The sequence below is a fragment of the Caloenas nicobarica genome, chromosome 1, assembly GCF_036013445.1.
Source record: "Caloenas nicobarica isolate bCalNic1 chromosome 1, bCalNic1.hap1, whole genome shotgun sequence".
Classification (NCBI taxonomy): domain Eukaryota; kingdom Metazoa; phylum Chordata; class Aves; order Columbiformes; family Columbidae; genus Caloenas; species Caloenas nicobarica.
In genome coordinates, this window is record NC_088245.1 from 84,045,656 (window position 1) to 84,068,254 (window position 22,599).

The 22,599-nt window shown below is 43.4% G+C and overlaps 2 protein-coding genes across 2 annotated transcripts; one reads left to right on the plus strand and one right to left on the minus strand.

The window, feature by feature from the left end:
- Positions 1–7,919: 7,919 nt before the first annotated feature.
- LOC135998722 (C-type lectin domain family 2 member L-like) lies at positions 7,920–16,363 on the minus strand. The gene is made up of 6 exons (XM_065651888.1): positions 16,188–16,363; positions 14,491–14,632; positions 13,603–13,662; positions 11,415–11,578; positions 9,218–9,321; positions 7,920–8,338 (listed from the first exon to the last, which is right to left on the minus strand). Exons 2-6 carry the CDS (start codon positions 14,624–14,626, stop codon positions 8,221–8,223), a joined length of 582 nt encoding a protein of 193 aa, XP_065507960.1. The 5' UTR covers positions 14,627–14,632; positions 16,188–16,363; the 3' UTR covers positions 7,920–8,220.
- LOC135998713 (C-type lectin domain family 2 member L-like) lies at positions 16,364–22,068 on the plus strand. The gene is made up of 5 exons (XM_065651878.1): positions 16,364–16,609; positions 16,729–16,818; positions 17,606–17,769; positions 19,248–19,351; positions 20,295–22,068. The coding sequence occupies exons 1-5, from the start codon at positions 16,384–16,386 to the stop codon at positions 20,425–20,427; spliced, it is 717 nt and encodes a 238-aa protein (XP_065507950.1). The 5' UTR covers positions 16,364–16,383; the 3' UTR covers positions 20,428–22,068.
- The last annotated feature ends 531 nt before the right edge of the window (positions 22,069–22,599 follow it).

Here is a 22,599-nt window from a genome sequence, read left to right on the forward strand (position 1 = left end):
CAATCAGAAGAAAAACAAAAGCAAACAAATTTTGCAAATGTTTTGAATTACTAGTTCCTGGAGCAGTTCTTACGGGATTACAGACGCTTTTGTGGCCTTGTGTTCAGAAGTTCAAAACCATTCTTGTCTGCTAGAACTAAGATCACGAGCAGATCTCACCATGTCAGAAGAAGCCGGAGGCTGACACCCTCTTTCCATAAAGCCCCTTAACTCTGCCTTTGGATTGCTTCTCCAATTTCCTTCTTAATTTTTCCTTCTCCAAAGCAGCTTGGACTAATATGCTGTTTCCTAAACAACTCCTTGTCAAGCTGTTTCTTCCTGGGAAATAAATCTGCATTTGGTAACCTTGCTCTTACTAATGGATGATTTTAAGAAAAACAGTGCAAGCAGTGTCTGAGGAAGCCTTTAGATGACCTGATTTGAGCTACCAGAAAATACCACTGTGGTTTCAGCAACCTTTAAGTCTCCGAGTAATATGAAAGTGGTTGCTGCAGGAAGTGGAGCTAGTGTCTACATATGGGCAGTTTCCATTCTCTCCTTGCCAGGGCTGAGATGAGCCTGTCACATCCACTGCCTTCCAGCTATATCAGGGCTGTCTAGCAGACTCATGGGTACGAAATTGAAGGTGAAGCCTTGGGAGTGAGGGTTAGAAATGTCTACAGTCTTGATAAATCATCCATGTCTTCTCTGTGCTCAGGCTTTCCATTTGCAGCACCTACCATGTCACAGTCAGCACATGTTCTTTAACCTGCAATTTATTTCCAGTTGGTGCTCTGTTTGTTACAGCAGGAATCCCTAAAAAGGGGATAAGAAATTGGAGAATCAGACCCCAGACACAGTTCTTCTCATGGAAACGTGGTGGGACGCCTTGGCAACTGGAGTGCTGCAGTGGATGACTCTAAACGCTTCAGAAGGGATAGGCAAGTAACGAGAGAAGGTAGGGCAGCCATGTATGTTAGGGAGTGGTTTGACTGCCTAGAACTTAATAATGGTGACAACAAGGTTGAGTGTTTATGGGTAAGAATCAGGAGGAATGCCAATAAGGCTGTTATCCTGGTGGGAGCCTGCTATAGACCACCCAACCAGGATGAAGAGGCAGACGAAATATTTTGCAGGCAGCTGGGAGAAGTCTCACAATCGCTAGCCCTTTTTCTCATGGAGGACTTCAACTTACCAGATGTCTGCTGGAAATACAACACAGCAGAGAGGAAACAGTCTAGGACAGGGGTGTCAAACACATTTTCACCGAGGGTCACATCAGCCTCATGGTTGCCTTCAAAGGGCCAAATGTAATTTTAGGACAGATGTGGCCCATGATGAAAATGAGTTTGACACCCCCGGTCTAGGAGGTTCCTGGAGTGTATGGAAGCCAACCTCCTGACACAGCTGGTCAGTGACCCAACTAGGGAAGGTGTCCCACTGGACCTGTTGTTTGTGAATAGAGGAGGACTTGTGGGCGGTTGGAAGCTGCCTCGGGCATAGCGATCATAAAATGATCATGTTTTCTATTCTTGGAGAAGTAAGGAGGAAAGTCAGCAGAACGGCTACCTTGGACTTCCAAAGGGCAGACTTTGACCTGTTCAGAAGGCTGGCTGGCAGAGTCCCTTGGGGGGCAGCCCCGAAGGGCAAAGAAGTCCATGAAAGCTGGACATTCTTCAAGAAGGAAATCTTAGAGGCACAGGAGCAGCCATCCCTGTGTGTCATGGGGAAGGAGACCATCCTGGCTGAATAGAGAGCTCTGGCTGGAACTTAGGAATAAAATGAGAATTTATGACCTTTGGAAGAAGGCAAGTCAGGAGGACTACAAGGATTCCATGAAGTTAAGCAGAGAGAAAACTAGAAGGGCCAAAGCCCAGCTATAACTTAATCTGGCTACTGCCATACAAGGCAGCAAAAAATACTTCTCTAAACACATCCACAACGAAAGGAGGGCTAAGGAGAATCTCCACCCTCTAGTGGATGCAGGGGGAAACACAGTGACGGAGGATGAGGGAAAGGCGGAGGTACTAAATGCCTTCTTTGCCTCAGTTTTTAATAGTTCGACCAGTTCTGCTCCAGGTACCCAGCCCCCTGAGCTGGAAGACAGGGATGGGAAGCAGAATGAAGCCCAAATAATCCAAGGGGAAAAGGAAAGCAACCTGCTACACCACTTGAACACCCACAAGTCTATGGGGCCAGATGGGATCCATCCAAGGGTGCTGACAGAGCTGGCAGAGGTGCTCACCAAGCCACTTTCCATCATTTATCAGCAGTCCTGGCTAACTGGGGAGGTCCCAGTTGACTGGAAGTTGGCAAATGTGACACCCATCTACAAGAAGGGCCAGAAAGAGGATCTGGGGAAGTACAGACCTGTCAGTCTGACCTCGGCACCAGGGAAAATTGTGGAGCAGATCATCCTGAGTGCCATCACGTGGTATAGACAGAAAACCAAGAAATCAGGCCCAGTCAACATGGGTTTATGTAAGGCAGGTCCTGCTTGACCAGCCTGATCTCCTTCTATGACAAGGTGACCTGCTTAGTGCATGAGGGAAAGGCTGTGGATGTTGTGTACTCAGGCTTCAATAAAGCCTTTGACACTGTATTGCACAGCATTCCCCTGGAGAAGCTGACAGCTCATGGTTTGGACAGGCGTACTCTTTGCTGGGTAAAATGCTACAGCCAGGCCCAAAGAGTTGTGGTGAGTGGAGTCAAATCCAGTTGGCAACTAGTCACAAGTGGTGTTCTCCAGGGCTCAGTATTGGGGCCCGTTCTGTTTAATAACTTTATCAAAGACCTGGACAAGGGGATCAAGTGCACCGTCAGTAAGTTTGCAGATGACACCAAGTTGGTTGGGCATGTTGATCTGCTCAGGGGTAGAAAGGCTCTGCAGAGGGACTAGAGAGGTGATCGTGCCACTGTACTTGGCACTGGTGAGGTTGCACCTCAAATACTGTGTTCAGTTTTGGGCCCCTCAGCACAGGAAAAACACCGAGGTGCTGAAGAGAATGCAGAGAAGGGTGATGAAGCTGGTGAAGAGAAGGAGGGAGGGAGAGAGGGAGGGAGGGAGGGAGGGAGGGAGGGAGGGAGGGAGGAAGGAAGGAAGGAAGGAAGGAAGGAAGGAAGGAAGGAAGGAAGGAAGGAAGGAAGGAAGGAAGGAAGGAAGGAAGGAAGGAAGGAAGGAAGGAAGGAAGGAAGGAAGGAAGGAAGGGTCTGTCTCTGTGGGTGTAAATATCCCTCAGCCCTGACAGTGGGAAAAACTCCTGTGGCTGCTTTTGTCAGAGCCCTGCCCCAGCAACCACCACATCCTTGCATGATGCAATGAGACAGCCTAGCTGTCTGGCTGCGGTGTTGCCGTGTGTGACAGTGTCTACTTCATCACCTCTTTTTCCTCTCTGAATGACAGGGGCTGTGAGTCCTGGAGACCTGCCTTGTCAGGAGGGCTGTGGTGTTCACCTTGTTCAGGTGCTACAGTTTCTGAACCCTAAAACCTCTAGGTCCAGTGGATCCCTATAAACATGCTTTCTAGAGAGTTTTCAGGTAGTGCTAAGCAGAAACAGGATAGTTACATGGGACGGAAGCAGTTGCCAGATAAACTAAATGTAGTGGTTGCCATCAGGTTTCAGCGAGACGGTAGTTTTTCAGAAAGTGGGAGTTCATCAGACAGTAATGTTACATTTACCTCACTTAACATTAGAAGTGCCAGAAAAGTAGGTGTATAGTCTAATTTTTATGTCTAGGTTTCCTCTACAGCAGTAGTGAGAAGCCAGACCCTCCAAGGACCAAGTATCCCATATATTAAGATACCTGAGATGAACTCTCCCTCAGAGCCTCTCAAGTTCTAGGTGTCTAGGCAGGGCAGCTGCTCACACTCTACCAGGGCAAAATCCATTGCTGTATGCCATAGTACATCCCACTCTGTGTCCCATTCCTTTGTGTTTCCTAACTCTGCCTCCTGCTGACCCCTTTCCCTGGGTGGGTGTCACTGCTGCCCCTCATACCTCAGAACCCATTGAATCACAGAGGGGCACTGATGGTTTCACAGAGGTGTCTGTATACATCACTTCAGTCTCACTGGTGAAGACAATCTCTTTTCAGGTCAGCCTCAGCTCCCTATGCACACGGATTGTATGGGACATTTGTCTTCGTGGCTTCAGCCTCCTTGGCCCTAATGGGATTTGCCAGGGGTGTGGATTATGGGAAAATGACTGAGATGTCACTTTTATTAGCACAAGAAAAATCAAGCTCATCTAATGCCACAAGAAAATCAAGACGACTGTATTTCATCAGCTTCCTGGCCACCTCAACATACAGATAAAATTGAACTTCAGTATTCATTACTTTTTCTTCACGTCTGTTCAGTTTTCCGTACTAATTTTACTTTATAACTGCAGAGTCAACAAGGCTATTACACTTGCAAGTCCTTTGTAGCAGTCTATGTCTTAATGTGAAGGTTATAGCAATATGGCCTCTGTCTCTGTTCCCACTGCTTCTTTTACTTGGACAAGGAAGGAAATATCTAACAGTTGTATATTGCCTTCTTCAAGGAGAAAGTATCTGCTTCTAGAGGCTACTTCTGACCTGTTGGTTGGACCATACTGTGTAAACCAATGCTTTTCCTTCCTTCTTCCTAACACTCACATTGCTAACCTCTCTTCTCATCCCCCTCATATAAAACATCACCTTCCAGAAGCAGTCCACTTTTCTGCTTTTACATTTGCTGGTCCTGAGGTTCTGATAAGTCAGACTAAAGAAAGCTCAAGAACAGAAATTTAAAATATAGTTATGATACAGATTATAAGGTGAGATACAGAATATAAAGGTTTTAGAATATAGGAATAAACTGCAATTTAAGAACCTTGGATGCTTAAGTAGTCATCTCTCTGTGTTTTCTTCCCCAGTCCAGGTATTGATAGCTCTCTGGAAGTGCCTTTACTTTCATTTAATACTGAGAAATTATCATTCACACGGTGAAAATGCCCTCCTTCTGGGGACAGAGGCATTTATTTTCTTGAAACTGGTCTTAAGCAGCCCATCAGGTTTGATTCTGATGAAAATAACTCCATCCAGTGAGCCTCTATAACCTGCAAAATTGGTGTCTTTGGGAAGTGCCAGTGATTGTGCAGTGGACCATGCCTTTTGTTCATCTCTCTGTAACCGGCGGAGTAAGAATGTCTTTCAATCACTTTAGATTCATATACTCCCACTGCAGTACTACTCTTTCTAATGGCAATGCAGTACTGTACCTGCTACTTAAAGATGCTGCAGAATGTGTACACATTGGAGAGATTCCCCTTTCCCTGAATAGAAGAGGATCTGTAATTTTGCAGAGGCAAAATTCAAATGTGGGGAAAAAGAATCAGGATCTTCATGTCCAGTGACCTCTGGACAGAAATTATTTGGACACTCAAGACTTCATTTGAATGACTGCTGGCACTGACATTAATATCTCTCTGAAGTGTCTTCCTGGTTTTTAGGTTTACCATGCAAAGCTGGAAAATTGCTGAAACTGAGATATTTGCCAGCAAGGCATCTGTTTAACAAGTTCTTATGCAACTTAAAATTGAACCTATGAGAAAAATGACATTTCTGCTGAACTTCAATGAATCATGCATAACTAAACATTTAGGCCTTCCCATCTCTGTTTAGAAATGTTTGAATCAGTTATTGCAATACTTGTTTATTTAACACAGGCTTGTGAGATTGCGTCACTGTTGCTGGATCAGTCACTCTTTGATAATTCCCTCCCTTTGGAGCTTTCTGTGCACATGTATTCTATGTCCTCGGCACCTGACCCTGAACACTGATTTCAGAAGAACAAGCTGAAGGAGAGTGTCTGTGTGCAAATACCACTGACTGGCATACCAGTTGCTTGTGCTGCCTGAAAGCTCCTGATCTCAAGTCAAACCTTTATTTTAACAATAAAAATGATCCCTGAAAACTGCCAACATTGGGAAGGCCTTTAGTAACAGAAAATAGTTTGGTTCAGCCTAGACAAACACAAAACAAAATGTGTAGTTGTACTCAAGGGCACTTTATTCAAGACAGTTCTCGGTTACATTTTTGTCTCAGAATCACAGAGGGAACGGTCAAGTTACAGCAGCTAAGAGCCTCAAACTGCTTACACATCCCTCTCCTCTCTCAAAGAACCCTTTCCTAGGAACTCAGTAAAGGAGCTTTCCACATTGCAAGTCCCCTTACATTCTTATTATACTCCTCTTAGTATTCTGTTTAATAATAATAATTTAATAATAAAAAATTATTTACATAGGTCGCAATGACTTGCATAGCTTTTGAAATGCAGAGTACGAGTTCTGACTTCATTTGCTGCAGTGTAAACCAGGGACAACATTAGTGCAGTTGGCTGTGGAAGTACTTGGGTGCGAAGCTGGCATCAGTGGGACTCCATTCAGGACTAGTGTCCCTACAGACAGCATCTCAAGAAGTAATTCAGTGACACAGCCTGTCACCCTTAGCACCACATATATACTGGTCATTTTACAGGGATTTCCTACCAGGCTGATACATCATTTACTGCTGGACTTGATGATCTTAAGGATCTTTTCCAACCTAAATGATTCTATGACTCTATCATCATTAGCAGATAAGATGCAAGTGGTAGAGAAATGCACAGCCTTCTGCTGATGTCTTTTCAGTAACCAGCCAACTGAAGGCTCCAACAGAAATTCCAGCAGATCTCGCTGAGGCAAATCAGGTTAATGCCCTCAGTGATCTGCCTTACTCATCTCCTGGAGATTTCTGCAACACAGCACAACTGTGAGAAGCTAAAGTAGACACCTCACACCTACCCCAGGAATGGAGCAGCTGAGGTGCTGTGCTGACAATGCCTGGGAAGCTTCAGCAGAGGAGCACCAGCAGATGGTGACAGCTCTCACATCCCAGTCTGCCACAGCTATCTGCTCAAAACATTTTTTTCCCGCACTTTGTGATCAGTAAACACCACATTCTCTTTCCAGTGGCAGCAGATTTTTTGCACAGACAAAACACTGCTTCCAAGAGGTGCAAAAAAGACCCGAACATGCCCTTTTCCTGAGATTACTGTGCACTAGATATGCAGATAATGCAACTGGCCAAGAATAATCCTGCTGTGTTGGGGTGGGAGGTGCCTATTGCTTTTTTGAACAAGCTCAAATTTTCCCATGAACAAGCCTGGTAAACATTAATATGAAAGCCCACACAGAAAACAGGCAGGGCAGGAAAGACTCTCATGAGCAACTTCCTTTAGTAAGTACTGAACTTCCCAACGCTCCAGCCATAGGAAGTGTTGATGACGGTGATGGCCACAGACCGGTCAAACTGAGTACCTTTGTTAAAAGAACAGAAGTAGCATGGAAAAACATAAGATTAATAGGTCAGCAGAAATAAAAGGAGGTAAAAGGGACAAATGGGGGCTGAAGGTGAGGTCAGCAGATTGGCAAATAGGGAAATGCAGTGTTGAAATCATCAGTCAGGACAAAATTCGGCAAAGAGCACAAGCCATTTTTGGAGAAACCAAAGAGCCCTGATTTAGCCGTTTCTGTAGGCGTACTTGCTGCCTGGTGTCTCTGGCTGCTGTGTATCCCCAAGGCCACATGCTGAGAGGAAGGAGAACGTGAAAGAGATCCTTCTTTATCAGAAGACTAGCAGGAATCCCTCTGAACCATCAGCTTTGTCAGCCAGCACTGGTGAACCATTGTAGGTGATCTGTAAACTGGACTAAGCAAATTCCTCCTCTGTCTTAGGACAGAACACCTAGAAGCTCATTTGGGAAGTTGAGAAAATCCTCTTCTCCCCAATTTAGCCTTCCAGATGCTCTGAGACAGTGTGGCTGCAGCAAGCCTGGCGTCTTATTCGAAGTGACCATACAATGGATGTGTGTCACGGTTGAGATGGACAAACGACACAGACCAAGTTCTTCTGTACAAACAGCAGCCTCCGTTTATTGCCACAAACACCTTTTTATATAGTCTTTACCAGCTCATGCGTCTTTTTGCTATTGGTTACAAGTTGCAGTAGTAACATCTCATTGGCTAATTTTGCTATTGTCAATGTTACTCTTTTACTCCCTTCTCTCTCACGCGTACACCTTAATACCTCTGGATAGTCCTTTACTCCCATCTTTCTCATGGGTAGGCCTCAACATCTTCAAGGCTAATCCCGGTTCCCATGCCCTCCATCAGGGAATCCACGGACCCACCGTAGTCTCCCACAGATGTGTTTTAACTGTTACTATCAAATGAAGATCTACGTCATTGCTTTATGGGGTTGGACACAGATCCAGCGCCTGGGCAAAGAGCATGCTGATGTAGAAATAGTGAAGCCATCCAAGTAGGCACACTCAGAGTGATTTCGTATCTGGAACCTGAAAAAATACAGGAAAAAATAGCGATTACTAAATGATTTCTACTACTGAGACCAATATTTTAGCCTGCTGTAAAACAAAGCTTCTGCTGAAGTACTTTCCAGTTAACTTTGGTCCATTGTGATATGGTAGTTTCAGCTGACAAAAGCAAGGTGAGTGACAAACCATGTCCGAAATGCCTGTTTAGCTGATGCGGTGTTGCATGAATCTCCATTTCAATGAATGGTCCCTACCAGGTATTGTACAATATCACGAGGAAAGACAAAAGACAGCTTATGATATATCCTGCCTAAAACTACTTACATCAAAGGGGAACTCTGATGGGCCTGATACAGAGCTGTTCTGGCCAATACATTTTCTAATATAAACAGGGGGAAAATCTGGTTGTCTGCAGGTTGTGACAAACTCACTAAAGCAGGTATGATTTTTCTTATGAGGCTGCTTCATCCATCTGAAGATGATAGTTCCCTCATACCTGTCACTTCACTCGCTCTCATCCCTAAAAAATATGTGTATTTGCTAGATATTGTGTATTTCAGGAAGACAAGCACAAAGGATCACATTCGAAAACAAAAATTCTGAAGATCTGAAAAGAGACTGAAATGTGTATACTATGTCCTGAAAAATATCTCTAAATTAAGGTAAATAGATATGATCAATAATATTATCTTCATGTGCTGAGCTAGCAAAAAACCTGTCTTGAATCAAGGACTTCTCTACATTGATGCTATTGGAGTTGGATCAGTAATAACTGCAGAGTTTGTTTTCAAGGTCATAGTTATAAATCATATTAAAAAAAAGAGTCCTTACAGAAATAACATGCTGTAAACCATAATTCTACATTTGCTTAACTACATTAGACAGTCACAGAGAACTTACAACTCCTCCTTCAAGGCAATACCATTCTCCCAGTAGAAGCTTTCACCTTTCTTGCACAATCCAATCCAGCAGTCATCTATTTTCAAAAGCTTGGCTAAAGAATGCTAAAAAGAAAAAAAAAAAAAAAAAGGCGCTTTTGATTTTTGTCAACATGAGCTCTCAAAATGAGAAGCAAATCCCTCCTGTGACTTTTGAGGAGGACTAGTTCATCACTATGCCGTTTAGAACACTTTCATAAGCATTTCACTGACAGTTAAGAGCCTAGTTCTGCCTTTTAATTGACCCTTATCGCATCACAAACTTCAGCAAAATTATTCAGTTCCATACCCTTGAAAATTAATACTGTTCACTACACACAAAAATAGCCAAACACCATGTGTTGGTTGTGTCTGTCTATACATGTTTATCAATTTCTACATATGCAGCTTGGTCAAAATAAGCTAGTACACACAGGTGTTCCCTGCATTTCAGATGGGCATACAGGCACTCCTCCTCATCCCAATTATTATTTAAGTAATTTAAAGTTTTTTTATCTGTGAATATGCAGATAAGAAGAGTAAAAGACTGCTCCAGAAGTTTGCCACAACCTGTATCAAGCACAGCAAAGACAATGGAAGATAACAGAAAGAGCACTTTCAATGGGTTAATATTACAGAACTCCCTGCCACAAGCTATCATTAGATTCAGTGAACTTTTAAATGAGATAAATATTCGCTGTCAGCATGGACGCTAATGGACATGGACAGAGTGCAGCTTGATACTTCTCCACACTTCCCAAGCAACTTCAATTCCATGTAGTTCAGAAGAAAACTGTCTCAGTATGGCCCCAATGCCATTTCTGCAGTTTTTGGTGTACCTTCTTCTGGTGTGGCTCACGCTATCCGGTGCTGGAGACCAGACAATGCACACCACAGAGCACTGATCTGGCCCAGTAAGCCAATGTCAGTATTCCCGTGCTTTTCTTTCATAGCTGTGTTTACGGTTTGTAGAAAAAAAGGTATTTCAGCAGCAGTTTAGACAACACCAATTTCTGCCTAGCCAATTATCAGCTGAGTATCACAGGCACTTTAATTCGAAGTGAAGCGTTTAGATGTGTAAGGAAGAGAAGTATTTACAAGTTTGGAAGGGGTGATCACTCACAGGGCAGCAATGCAGAAGGGGCTTATGGAGAAGGGACAAGCCGGCTGGAATTGTTGGCAAAGAAAAGGGTCTGATGATGTGATAAAATCAGAGACCACATTCAGTAAGGGACTCATACATGAAGCAATAAATTTCTTATTGTTGAAATTCTTGTAGCTGTAAAAATACTTATTAGCTCAAGTCAAATTCAAATGTGACTTAATCTGTGTAATTGCACTGAGGTTTCCTCCTGTCCGCTGTCTGCTACAGCCAACTGGAAAAGTAGCCTTTTGACCTCTATTCAACAATCACAGGAAGAAGAAAGTTCAAATGTCAATGTATCTAAAACCTAACTTTTTGATTAAACTAGTTTCTCATTGACAATACTCAAAAGACAGCAGATCTGTAAAAGCATATTACAGTTGCAGTAGTATGCAGTAGGAAGATATCACTAGCATTCACCAGCTCAATGCACCTGGACCATAATACAGGCAAACGTAAGTATTTTAACAAACTTCTTAGCATGAGAAAATGTCCAAACCAGCTTCAGCAGGGGTATATTCCCATGACCAGTATAAGCATGCATCTCTAAGAGGCATTACGGCATATCTAAAAACAGATCGAAGCAGATAAAGATGGATAATTTCCACTATGCTGAGAAATGGTTTTAAGTATTTGGTTTCTTAGAGAAACCAAAGTATCCATTTATTTGTCTGTACTGGATGTTGGACATCATACTTGCATTGAAGATGAAGGTCCACAGGACAGAAGAGTCCATAGGACGGAAGAGTAAAACTAGGCAAACTGATTAATAACAAAGAGCTTTTCATAGTCATTCAAGTCAAATCTAGGCACAAAAGCAATGTGAATCAGCTGGTACTGCTGCTCTGCACCTGCTGCAGCCAGCCAGCTAGCTACTTACAGTCATAGAGCAGGTACTTCCCACTACCTGAATTCACACATCTTACTTATTTTAGAAAGCTTTAAAGGATAAATATTGCACGAAAAAAAAGTTTTGTCAAGGAAGGAGAGAGAGACGAAAGTTGTGTTCTGTTTTGTTTTTTTTTTTTCCCATTACCATTTCTTCCTGGTTTTCAAAAGTGGCTAGCAAGGATTCATTGTTATTGCAGAAGGTCTGACTAGATGTCCAGTTTTTTTCCTCCTCTGAGATGAAATAACATTTCTTTTTGTAGCCTACCCACTCGCTGGGGCAGTGTTGAGCAGATGCCTCAGGTTTTACAACTACAAAGGAAAGAATAGAACAACATTTCTGCATGGTAAAATTTTAGCATTCATCAGCATAACCCAACCTAAAATATATTTTTTGAAAGCCAGTGCCACACTACATGCCAGAAGATATTCCAAAGGAAGGGCAAGGGTCTGAAACTTCCCTGCCTTTCAGGCATTGTCTTCAGCTGAGAAATGTGAGAGCTGGGGGCTGCAGCCCAATTACTAAAGTATGTGGAAAATGAGTAGGGTTTGGAAAACACTCCTGAATGTTAGAGAATTACAGGCATTGACAGTTGACGATTTACACTCAACATATTTAAAATCCAGTAATAGGGCAATAAACCTCATACTGTTAATTTATTTGAAGTAATGAACTTGCTTGAATATCTACAACCGATTAAGTATTTCATGAAGACAAGTTGCTTTGAATTTGTATCAGACCTTTAAGTACTTGATAAATCTGTGTGAAGTTAAGTAAATTAGGTGTTATGTTCTATTTGTCTGTTAATAAAGAGGTAAAAATCATTATTATTTGGAGATAATGGTTTGGAGAATGGTTCACTGAAGTTGCTCCCCAGCACATTTTGATGCCCTCTCTTCATCTTTCTGTCACAATAGATCTCTGGAAGTGACAGGACTCACTGGCATGTTTTGTTTTCAGTGTTGAGTTTCATGTCTTGCAATTAAGAGAATTAATTTGCATTTACTTTGGTTTCTATTTTCCAAACAAAAATAATCTGCCCTGATTGTTACTGAATGGTTACAGTGACCTTTTCTGTGCAGGATGGTGTCTTTTGTAACACACCCATGCTCAAACAGTGTATAATTTTATTTCCTGGATCATCCTGCTGGGATCAACTCTAGACCTCTGCACCCAAAGTTCATTTACCCATTGCTTAAGCTTGGAGACAGCAAATATTGGAACAAAACTAACTGGCCGTTATGTAAGTACAGGGGCTTGCAGAAAAGTGAATTAATCTCCCAGACTCTGCAGCCTGCTGTTGCCATGCTTGGTTTCTTCTCCTTTCTAATCAGCTTCTCTCTTTGCTACATATAATTAGAGAACCCTAAGCAAGTCATCTGTGAGCACTGCCCTCACACCCTCCAAGAAAATGTAACTGATTCCATTTTAATAATAGCCTAAGAAAGCAAAGGAAAGTCAACAGGGACAGATGTTACCATCGTCCTCCATTTCCATGTATGTGCAGAGGACCTCACTACTGTACCTCGTGCTGTTTCAGGAGGCAGACCGAAGATATATTTAAGCCAGAAATGCAAGAGCTCCCTGTGCAGACAGGGCTGTGGAGGCTCCATTGAGATACACATGCACCCAGTAACTTGGGTACCTTGGGTAATACTGCAGGCAGTATACTGCAGCCTTTGCTCTTATAGAAGAGTTCTGCATGGGACAGTGTGAGCACATCTGGCCCCTATTGTTCCAGTGGCAGGTGGGGCTGACTTCTTAAAAATACAGCATGCCACACGAATGGATTTTTAAAAACAAAAAGGCAGAATGATCTCCAAAGACTGCTTGTGCAAAAGAGATGCTAGCTGTATTATGTAGTTTTCCACGTATGACAATAAAGGAGCCCTCAAGACCAGATATATGAGCAGCCCACCCAATAAACCTGGAGTCTATGCCAGGAGATGTGATGCTGACTTAGTGCACCAGTTCCTATAATCAGGTAAGTTACTGGCGGTAAGCACAGACAAGACATGCGTACACCACATGCATGGCCAGGCGAGAAGCTACAGTCTTCAGTGTAGAAAGGATGCAGCAAAACCAAAAATAAAGTTCATAGCTGAATCATCTGGATTTTACCTGTAAAGAGAATCTTCTCTCCTCTTACATATTGCCTGAAGGTTATTCAACCTTATACTGACATCAGAACAACAGGAATATTGGTGGAAGTTCCTGGTTTCGTGACTCAGCAGGCAGTGCAGAGTACTAACACTGGTGTGTTTGAATGCTGAGATCCTGGAGCCCAGTAGTCAGAGGAAACATATCTCAAATGGAAAAAGTTCCAAAAGCTTACCAAATGCAATAATGATGATGGCAACAACCAGAACTACCAAAAGTAGGCATGACCAAAAGCCTGTGAAAAAGAAGATCGTTAATGGTTTCGTACACATGACCACACAGGCTCAGACTGTATTTCAGTATTCAGTGAGACAGCAGCAAGATAGCTTTTCATTTAAGCTCCAAGTATATAAATACAAAGCACTACTGAAGTCAAACAAGGCATCCTCGATTGACATTTATGTAACTGGACAGTTCGACAAAATGGCCAACTATCACCTCAAATGCATTTTTTTTGATCCCTACATTTTCCACAGATGCAAATTTAAACCTTCCAGTCCCAAGTTTAGCATCTCCTCCATGGTTTGCAGACCTCTTAGCAATAACCTCCAGAGGCCAAGAACTCATAGGTCATCACTAACTCCAATCTAGCTACATCCAGGTTTGGAAAACAGGAGAATGTTCTCACACAATTCAAACATTAAAAGCTGAGGCTCAGAGTACAGCTACAGTCTTCAATCAAATCTGTTTTCTCTTTGTCACAAGCTGTCTTTCACACACAAATGTCAATGCAGAGGTGCAAGCTCATCTGCTGCAAAAGCACAAACTATTTTCACTAATGAAATTTGGCTTCACCTCCTACATCTTATCCAAGAGTATTTCACACAGGTAAACTACCACATGGAAAAATGCCCATTTTCACACAGAAGGATCAAACGTAAACAGTTTACACTTGGATCAAACATAACAGTTATCTTAATCTTCGTGACTACAGCTTTGCCTAGAAGTAAACTCCCATGTTTTGTCTTGCCCAAGCTGGGGGACCTAGAACTAGATTTGGAGTTAAACTTCAGACTTCCTGCATGAAGATGTTTTACCTAACACCAAAGAAAAAAAATCTTACATTTATAGTGCCTCCATGGCTTCCACTGCCATGAAATAGCTGCCATGTTCTGATTGACATTAGTGGAGCCTATGGTCCCAACAGGTGCTTGTGCCATCTGGGTGGTCCCAGCCTCCTGTTCGTCTTCAGATGCCATCTACAGCTGGGAAACAAAGAAAGAAGCTATGTTTAATGAGTGCTTCCCCTACTGTCTATAAACAAGGAGGAATATCAGAAATCCCCAAGCTGCCTTAGTTATTGCCTGTACCTGATGGGATGAGGGCAGGGTGGACCGAGAAACGAGGAAACAAACAGAAAAGAAGGAGCTTGTGCAACAACATATCTGCGGGCCACAGAAAGGAGAAGGTGGATCTCAAATACATTGCACATATCCTCCTTCCTGGTGGGAGGCTGGTGGGGAACGAGGACTGTAATGCAGGGTTAGGGAGGACAGAGCAGATGGGAACAGGAAAGGATGGGGCATATCAAGCCAGGAGGGAAAAGCCACAAAAAGCAGAGCTTTCCACTTTACCACTACGTAGCTTAAGTAGTTTTGTCTGCATGCGAAAAGTTCAGGCAGTTTCCCAAGTGAGGCTTAATCTGGTCTGCAGAGGGATGTTCACTGTACACTTTTGTGCTCACTTCAATGAGTGATGTTTTCCTTATAGTTTTTCTTAAATCTCACTTTCAATGACATAAATTTAACAGAAAAAGTCAAACAGAGAAGAATATGCAGCTATAAACAGTATTGTGTCAGCACAGACATGTCAATTCATGTTCATGAGTTAGGTTAAAACAGGAGGGAAAAAACCCACTCCCTTTTAGAAAACTCTTCAACATCTTAAATTTCATTACTGCTATTATTATTGATGTTAATGGGCACATGCCTAAGAAGACTTCTCAACTCCACAAATTTGTAAAAGTAATTAGGTGCCTAGATATCTCTATGAATCAGACTTCACTTGCTCTTGGTCCATCCTACAAAAACTGAAAGAAACTGGGGCTTGGAATCACATTCTCCAACAAGGTGCTCTTTCCCCAAAGCCTCTTCTGATTGCTCCAAATACATCTGCAAAACACTTTGGCCATTTGAGTGCCTGGATAATCACTGGTACATGAATGCATGTTGGCTCATGGTCTAGGCCTCTTGCCTCCAGCAAGCGTGCCATGCTTTGTTACTGCACTGAAAAAGCACTGGTTTTGATTCCAGCCACAGAGGAGTTTCTCCTGAACCTTCTCATCCACACAGGGGAAAAAGCCTGCTCCCCACCCTTGGCTTTTGGGACATAAGAGTGAGCAAGTCAGCCAGCTGGGGTTCAGGTGAGCTACCACTCTCTGTAACACAAGGCGTTTCTCGAAGGCAAATGCTGGTAAAAGTGTTTCAGAGAGCGTTTTGTAAGACTGAAGAAAAACACGCAGCCTGAAGGTCAGCAATTTTTCATTGAGCCACAAAAAACTTCTCCATTTCTGAGCGCTTGTTTAGCTAAAGGCATTTGCTCTCACTTTCTTGGGACAAACTTTTTCCTTTGCAGGAAACACCAGCAAAAGCTCCGTTTGTCCTAAGCCACAAGACCTGAAAGTGAACCTCGGAGATGCCGGCTGCCTCTACTTTAAACAAGCACGTTCTCCTCCTCTTCAGTCCCACCTTCCCCGCGGGTTTGGCTCTGGCGGGGGATGCATGCGGGCCCCCTGCCTCAGCCACGGCAGCATCACCCTACCTTCTCCCGGCGCGGCTGGCGGGGGTCTCCGAATGCCGAGCACTGCCGCTTTCGTGCGAGGATCCGGCGACCCCGGCGGGCTGGAAACCGACCTCTGCCAACGCTAGTCCGCCCCCGCCCTTCCCGTTTCTACCGCACTTTTCCGAGGCGAAACCGAAAGGGAGGGGGAGGAGAAGGGCTTCCCCCCGCGGCGGCGATGGAGGCAACCGGCGGCGAGATCTTGATCTCCTCGGCGTACCGCCGGCATCAGCTGCGGCAGCTGCGGCGATGCCGGCGGCGGTTCGCCGTGGACCCGCTCCTGGCCCGGCTGCCCCACGGGGACGGACCCCCCAGGGCCCGCGGGTCGCTGGCGCTGGTGATACCGGAGGGACAGGAGCTGCTCGGGAGGGCGGCGGCTCCGCGCAGAAGGAACGCGCAGTCGGGTGAGCCGGGCGGCGCGGGACGGCGGCTGCGGAGAGCCGACACTTTTTTGACCCGAGTCTTCAGTTCCTTACACGTGCTATATTCCCCGATGTGCATTAATATTTCTTTCTCTCCTCAGATATGTATTCACACCTCCATTTCTGGAAACGAATTGTGGGACTCGTCATCGCTATTACTGTGATTTTGCTTTTAACGTGGATCGTGCTAGGTGAGTTCATTAATTTTACAACACGAGTTCTGGAAAGAGAAGCTCAGTAATCTTCTCTGTTGTTGTGCTGCCTCTTCATTGCTGAGGAGTAAGAGGCATTCCCACAGATTTGAGCTGTCGCTCACACACTGTTGTGGCTGCCATTAAAGAGAGGTTATAATCCAGAAAGGAAGGTGAAACTGAATTGTGATATGGCTGGTCCTCCTCAGACAGCTGTTTCTGGTAGCACTAAACTGACTTGTTTTTCAAAAATCTCAGCAGGATTCCATTGTACTGCAGCATGGCAAAATGCCAAGGAATAGCAAAGCCATAAGTAGAGTTAGGGGGGCAGGCCTGACTTCTTAACTTGCTTGGTTCTGGCCTGGAGAGTTATTTTTGCAGCTGAGTACACTGAACCAGAACCTGTTTAGGGTCAGCTTCTAGGTGCTTCACAGTAGATAACTAGTGTATGTGTCTGCACTTCTACCCCGATGTTCTCGCCCATGATGTCTCTGGCGTAGTTGGAGCTTTGGAATTGCACATGTCTGTTTGCTGGCACATGCTTGGCATGTGAGCATGTAATCAGGAATCACTGGGCACCCCGTAGCTGGTATAACTGGAAAAAAAACTGAGCACAATCTTTCAGTTATATTGTATTCACCCATCTCCTGCTTAATTCAGTGCAAGTCACAGATATATTTAAGCTAGAGGAAGCAGGTCCAGAACTTGTAAATGTGTATACAATTGTATTTTAAATACATAATGATAAGTAAGTAATGTTCTCTTCATTTCTTCGTTTGAACAAAAGATCTACCTAAATTACCACATCTAGAGCCGTGCCCTGATGACTGGCTGTACTACAAGAAGAAGTGTTACTATCATTCAGAAGCCATGGCAGATTGGAATTCCAGTCAAGAGTCCTGTGCTGACTATGGAGCTTCCCTTGCAGTGATTGACAGCCACCAAGAGCTGGTAAGGTGTCTGGTGTCTTGAATTCGGTGTTATGCCTGCTGCCCTAACAGTTTCTGCAACTCCATCACTTGTTCTCTTGTATAGCTTGAAACCCAGCATACTGTGTGGTAGACTTGTTTGTTGCAAGTCAGTATGACCTACAGACTTCTTCAGTGTGATGTGATCTGTTGACTAAAATCCACTGTAGAAATTCTGTTATTACCTTAGAAGGTATTTCAGAAATGTAAAAGTCAAATTCTGTATAAAATTAAAATCTGAAAGGATATTAAAATTGTTATTATTAATAAATAATTATTAATAAAGAAGGTGTGGGGGTTTTTTTAAACTAGCAACTTATGTGTGCATTTTAAGTCAGGCTACTTAGCCTGTCCTCCCCGCTCACACCCTCTTGATACTCATTCTGTCTTCGAGGTACCCAAAAGTACAGTCAACAGCAATTCCTACACTAAATATAACGTCTAAACTAATTTTGAGATTGCAGACCACTGCACACATGTATGTGTTTTATCTCCTTGATACTCCTAAAGGACACAGTTCTTTTTAAAGAGTGTTTTCTTTAGCATAACAAATGGTTTTGTGGCCATCTGAGGAACAGCAATGTGGTGTTAGTTCTGTGCAAAATAGTCAATATACCTGCTTCCACAAAAGGCAAAGACTGGCTGGGACCCATGGTGTTGAAAATACCTGGTTTGTGCAGCAAGTTCTACCTGTGGTTTTTGTTCTTTTCGAACCAGGTTTCTTTTTACTATGTTCATTGTGTCTCCTGTAGTGTCCTACCAATTCAGGGTGTTTGTTTTATTCATTCTGCAGATGGTTAACTCTGTGTGTGCCCTTGAATGTCCTGGAGTTTGGGTTTAGGTAGTCCCAACTGACTTTAGGATGAGGAATATAAGGAAAAGGAAAATGGAATGAACTCACACACAATTAGTGTCTAAAGTAGAAGTGCGAAAATTGGGAAGTTGGGGGATTTTAAGTGTGTGACTTCAATTTAATAAAGACACAACATAATTGACATTCATGGAATTATGGTGGCATAACAGTCAAGGCAACCTGTGCCAAGTCAGGCACTGTGTCCCTGCTAAGTACATGTCCTTATACTGAAAGGCCATTTTCCTTGTGATACAGTGAAACCACTGTACTAGTTGACGATTATGTAATGCGATGTGGTGTGTCAACAACATACATGGATGTTTTTAATGACAGGTGAGGCAGAGATGGTGGATGGTCAATAACACCCTGCATGAATGCCAACTGAATAGCTGGGACTTCACTGACATTAGTAATGGATCTTGGGCTTGCTTCAGTATTTTGTCTAAATAAATTTAGCAGAAAACATTAGTGACCTGTGGAAAAAAAAAAAGTCTGCCATTGTATACTCTGTGATGCAGTTTATATCTGTGCAGTATTTATACAAAAAGCTATAGAATCATCATCATAAAATAATAGCCATATGTCATTTTGTTCTGTGTTTTGTCTAGAACTTTATAATGTATCGAATACGCATAACAGACTTCTGGATTGGGCTGCGCAGGAAAGGAAGCAAGTTCTTCTGGGTGAATGGAGAGTCATTTGACACAAACTTGTGAGTTTTATTTCAAATATAGTACGTGGGAAGAGAGTCAGTAGCTTCTTTGTCCAAATAGAGAGTTATTCTGTGTTATGTATTCCACTCTAGATAAACCTGTGTATCTTACCAAATGAGGGCTGCCATACAGCTGTAAAAATGCTAATACTATGCTAATAAAACTAGTTAGGTCTCCAGAGAAGTGAGAAAGGGGCATCATTGCCTGCTTTTTCATGTGGTTGCATAGTGGCTGTGAGGTTGTGCCTAGAATAACTTGCTTATGTACAATGCCATTTATGAGCTGGATAACATTTGCCTTATCAGGAACAATTACTGATATCGGACATTTATAAATTGTTTGAATTAGCTTGCCCTGTTGGTCTTGCAGGGTTCAACACCCAGCTGGTGTAGACAGGGGCTCCTAAGACCAACTGAGGTGCTCAGGACCAAATCAGAAGGTCACTGGGCTGGGTGTTTGTGCCTCAGAAGGCATCGCTTTTGCCCACTTTGTATTCTGGAGACCAGCTTTCTTTGCAGCTGCATCCTGTCTATTCTGCAGAGACTCAGCAAAATCAATGGGAAGAGGCGGCAGGGCCCCATGCTGTGCTGCAGGAGCTCTGCTGCCATGGGTCCTGCTGGGATCCTCCCTCTCCTGCTCTGGAGAATTGTGCCCTCTGTGCTTCACAACGCATTGTAGACTGTGAAGTACAAATACACATGGTAGATCTCTGTGGGGATCAAAGCAGCTTGCTTTAATTTAAGGTGCATCAGAGCATCACCATATGTTTCATGTGCACGTTAATTCTGATCCTCTCAGGGAGAAGTGGGGCTTGTTTTAGATCATTCTCTATTTAGTTGCCTCCAGTCTTTAAGGCCCACTTTTACAAAGAATAAGAAATAGGTCTTCTAATTTTCAGACCAAAGTTCTGCTCTAATTTTTATTTTTCTCTTGGCTTTTTAGATTTCATGTTAATATAACAAATGACGGAGACTGTGTCCATATAGAGTCTGCCTTCATCTCTACCAGAAGTTGCTCCTCACTCAGGAACAGGCTATGCAGCAGTGGTCAGTTTAATCCCAAGAAAAGCTCTTAATAGGGAAAAGCTGGACATGCGAATACAGAGACTTTCTCCATTAGACGTTGGAATTCAGAACACTGAAAGTCCTTCCTGTAAGGAGGTCCATAAGGCCAAGAGGTGCTGTGGCAAGGATGATATCCAAACTCCTCCAGGAGAAGCGATACAGGGAGTAGCAGTGACTCCATCTGAAAGAGGTAGTTGTTTAAGAAGTGGCAGTACCGAGAGGAAATGCTGACACAATGGTCGTGGCAAAGAACAAAAGTCGCTTCTTGGTAATACAATTTCTATGTTTAATCTGCTGAAAGACATGGCAGTAGATATTTTCTTTGAGAAATCTTTGCACTTGCAAAACTAATTTTTTACTGCAGCTAAAAATGTCATTAGACACAGAGGTCTTATTGGAAATGCGGTTCATAGTGAACTAACAATGTATTTTTCCCTCTTTTTTATGGAGCTCAGTATTTCTTTGTCTGAGAACTTTCAGTTTGTCTTTGTGGTGAGTTAGATGTCTTGAGGTGTTTTGACTTCCCTCCTTTTTTTTTTTATATGGGGTTTTCAAATATGATTGGTATGTAATGTGCAAGGATATAAATCGGAGCTTTGAAAACCAGCAAGGCAGATAATGACTAGGTCTTCAAGCAAATGGCACTGCTGTTATGGGGCATATGGAGTGGGGGAACAAATTATAAATATTCTTCGCTATCCCTCTGGACTGATCTGGAAACACAACTGCTATTACCCAAAACTTCCCTGAATAAGTGGCTGCAATAGGAAAGCTCCCAGACTGAATCACACGCAACTGTTGTTTTGGGAGGGCTGACGAAGTCACCTGGGTCTAGGAGGGAAGAGGCGTGTATATCTAGCATGGAAAAGGGTTCCAGGGCAGCTTAAAGTGAAGTGATCTGGAGTTTATCTGGTTTCCCATGTAAGGGAAAAAAAGGTTTCATTGTCTCTAGCGCAGCTATTTTATCAAGTGACTTGTGTCGGCAAGGATAGATGCACTAAAGCTAAATAGCATAGCAACCTGGATTAATCTGTTAAAATTCTTGGTATGATGCCCTGAAAATGGGCAGTGGAGACATGAGAGGCTCACCTGCAAGACCTGTGGCTGTTTCCTGCCTGATCACTCTCAGATTCAGCAGATACTTGTACAATGACTACTTCCCAAAATGCATGATTTATAATACAGAGGGTGTTTACTGTCTTTAAAAATGTGAACCATAAGAAAGGCCTTCTAAACTATGAAAATGTTCACATCTGGAAACAGAATACCATGTTAAGATCAGAGCTCACAGGGAAGATGGAGAGTCTGGCATACTGATCTTCAAAGAAATGGGAATAAGAAATTGCAAATTGCTATAAATACACTTGGTATTTATCCAGAAGATGAACTGCTTTGAAGGGAAAGAAACAGGTGAGATGAGAAACTGGAACAGACTATTCAATATATGTTTGTTCCCCAAGAAAGCACAAGAACAGAAAGGGCATCACCTTACAAAGAACCATGGGCAGGATTCAGATCGCCAGAGTAGGTACATATTTCCCACCATATGTCAGAAGTCCAGCTGAAAGAATCAGCATGAAGTGCCAGGCAGGCTGAGAAGTCTGTTTTGTCGTCTCTGTACACTGCCTTTGTAAATATGCCAATAAATACTTCCAGGAGTTGCTCCATGTGATGCTTTGGGTCTCTGTTTTCAGTTGAGCTTGCTCCTCTGCATTAGGCATCATCCTTGCTCCAGCCACTGCAATGTATTCTTCCATTGAAGCGTCTTCCATAGAAGGCCAGAACAGCATGGCTGCTGGGGCCCTGAGGGCATTAATTGGCCTTAGTGGCCCTGACCAGCCCCACCTGGTCCTTGCACACTTCAGCCCATGGGCTCAGGACCCCATCTCAGCCCCTGCCTGAGCCATGCTGTGGGTGCGCTTGTCTCCATCCACCCTGGTGCCTGACTGTGCCCCTGGTAGCCTGGATCTGTTGATCTCCCTGCTTGACCTCAGACCTGTCCTAGTGATTAGGACACTTGGCTATGCCACCATGCTACTGACTGCATCTTCGCTGTTCACCTTAAGAGTCTCACGTGGCAGCCAAATTACAGCTAATTGCTAATAGCTAACTGGAATCGCTTTAAGAAAACTAAACCCCATATGAACTTCCCTCGTTTCAACCTCTTTGTCAAGGAAAACTTG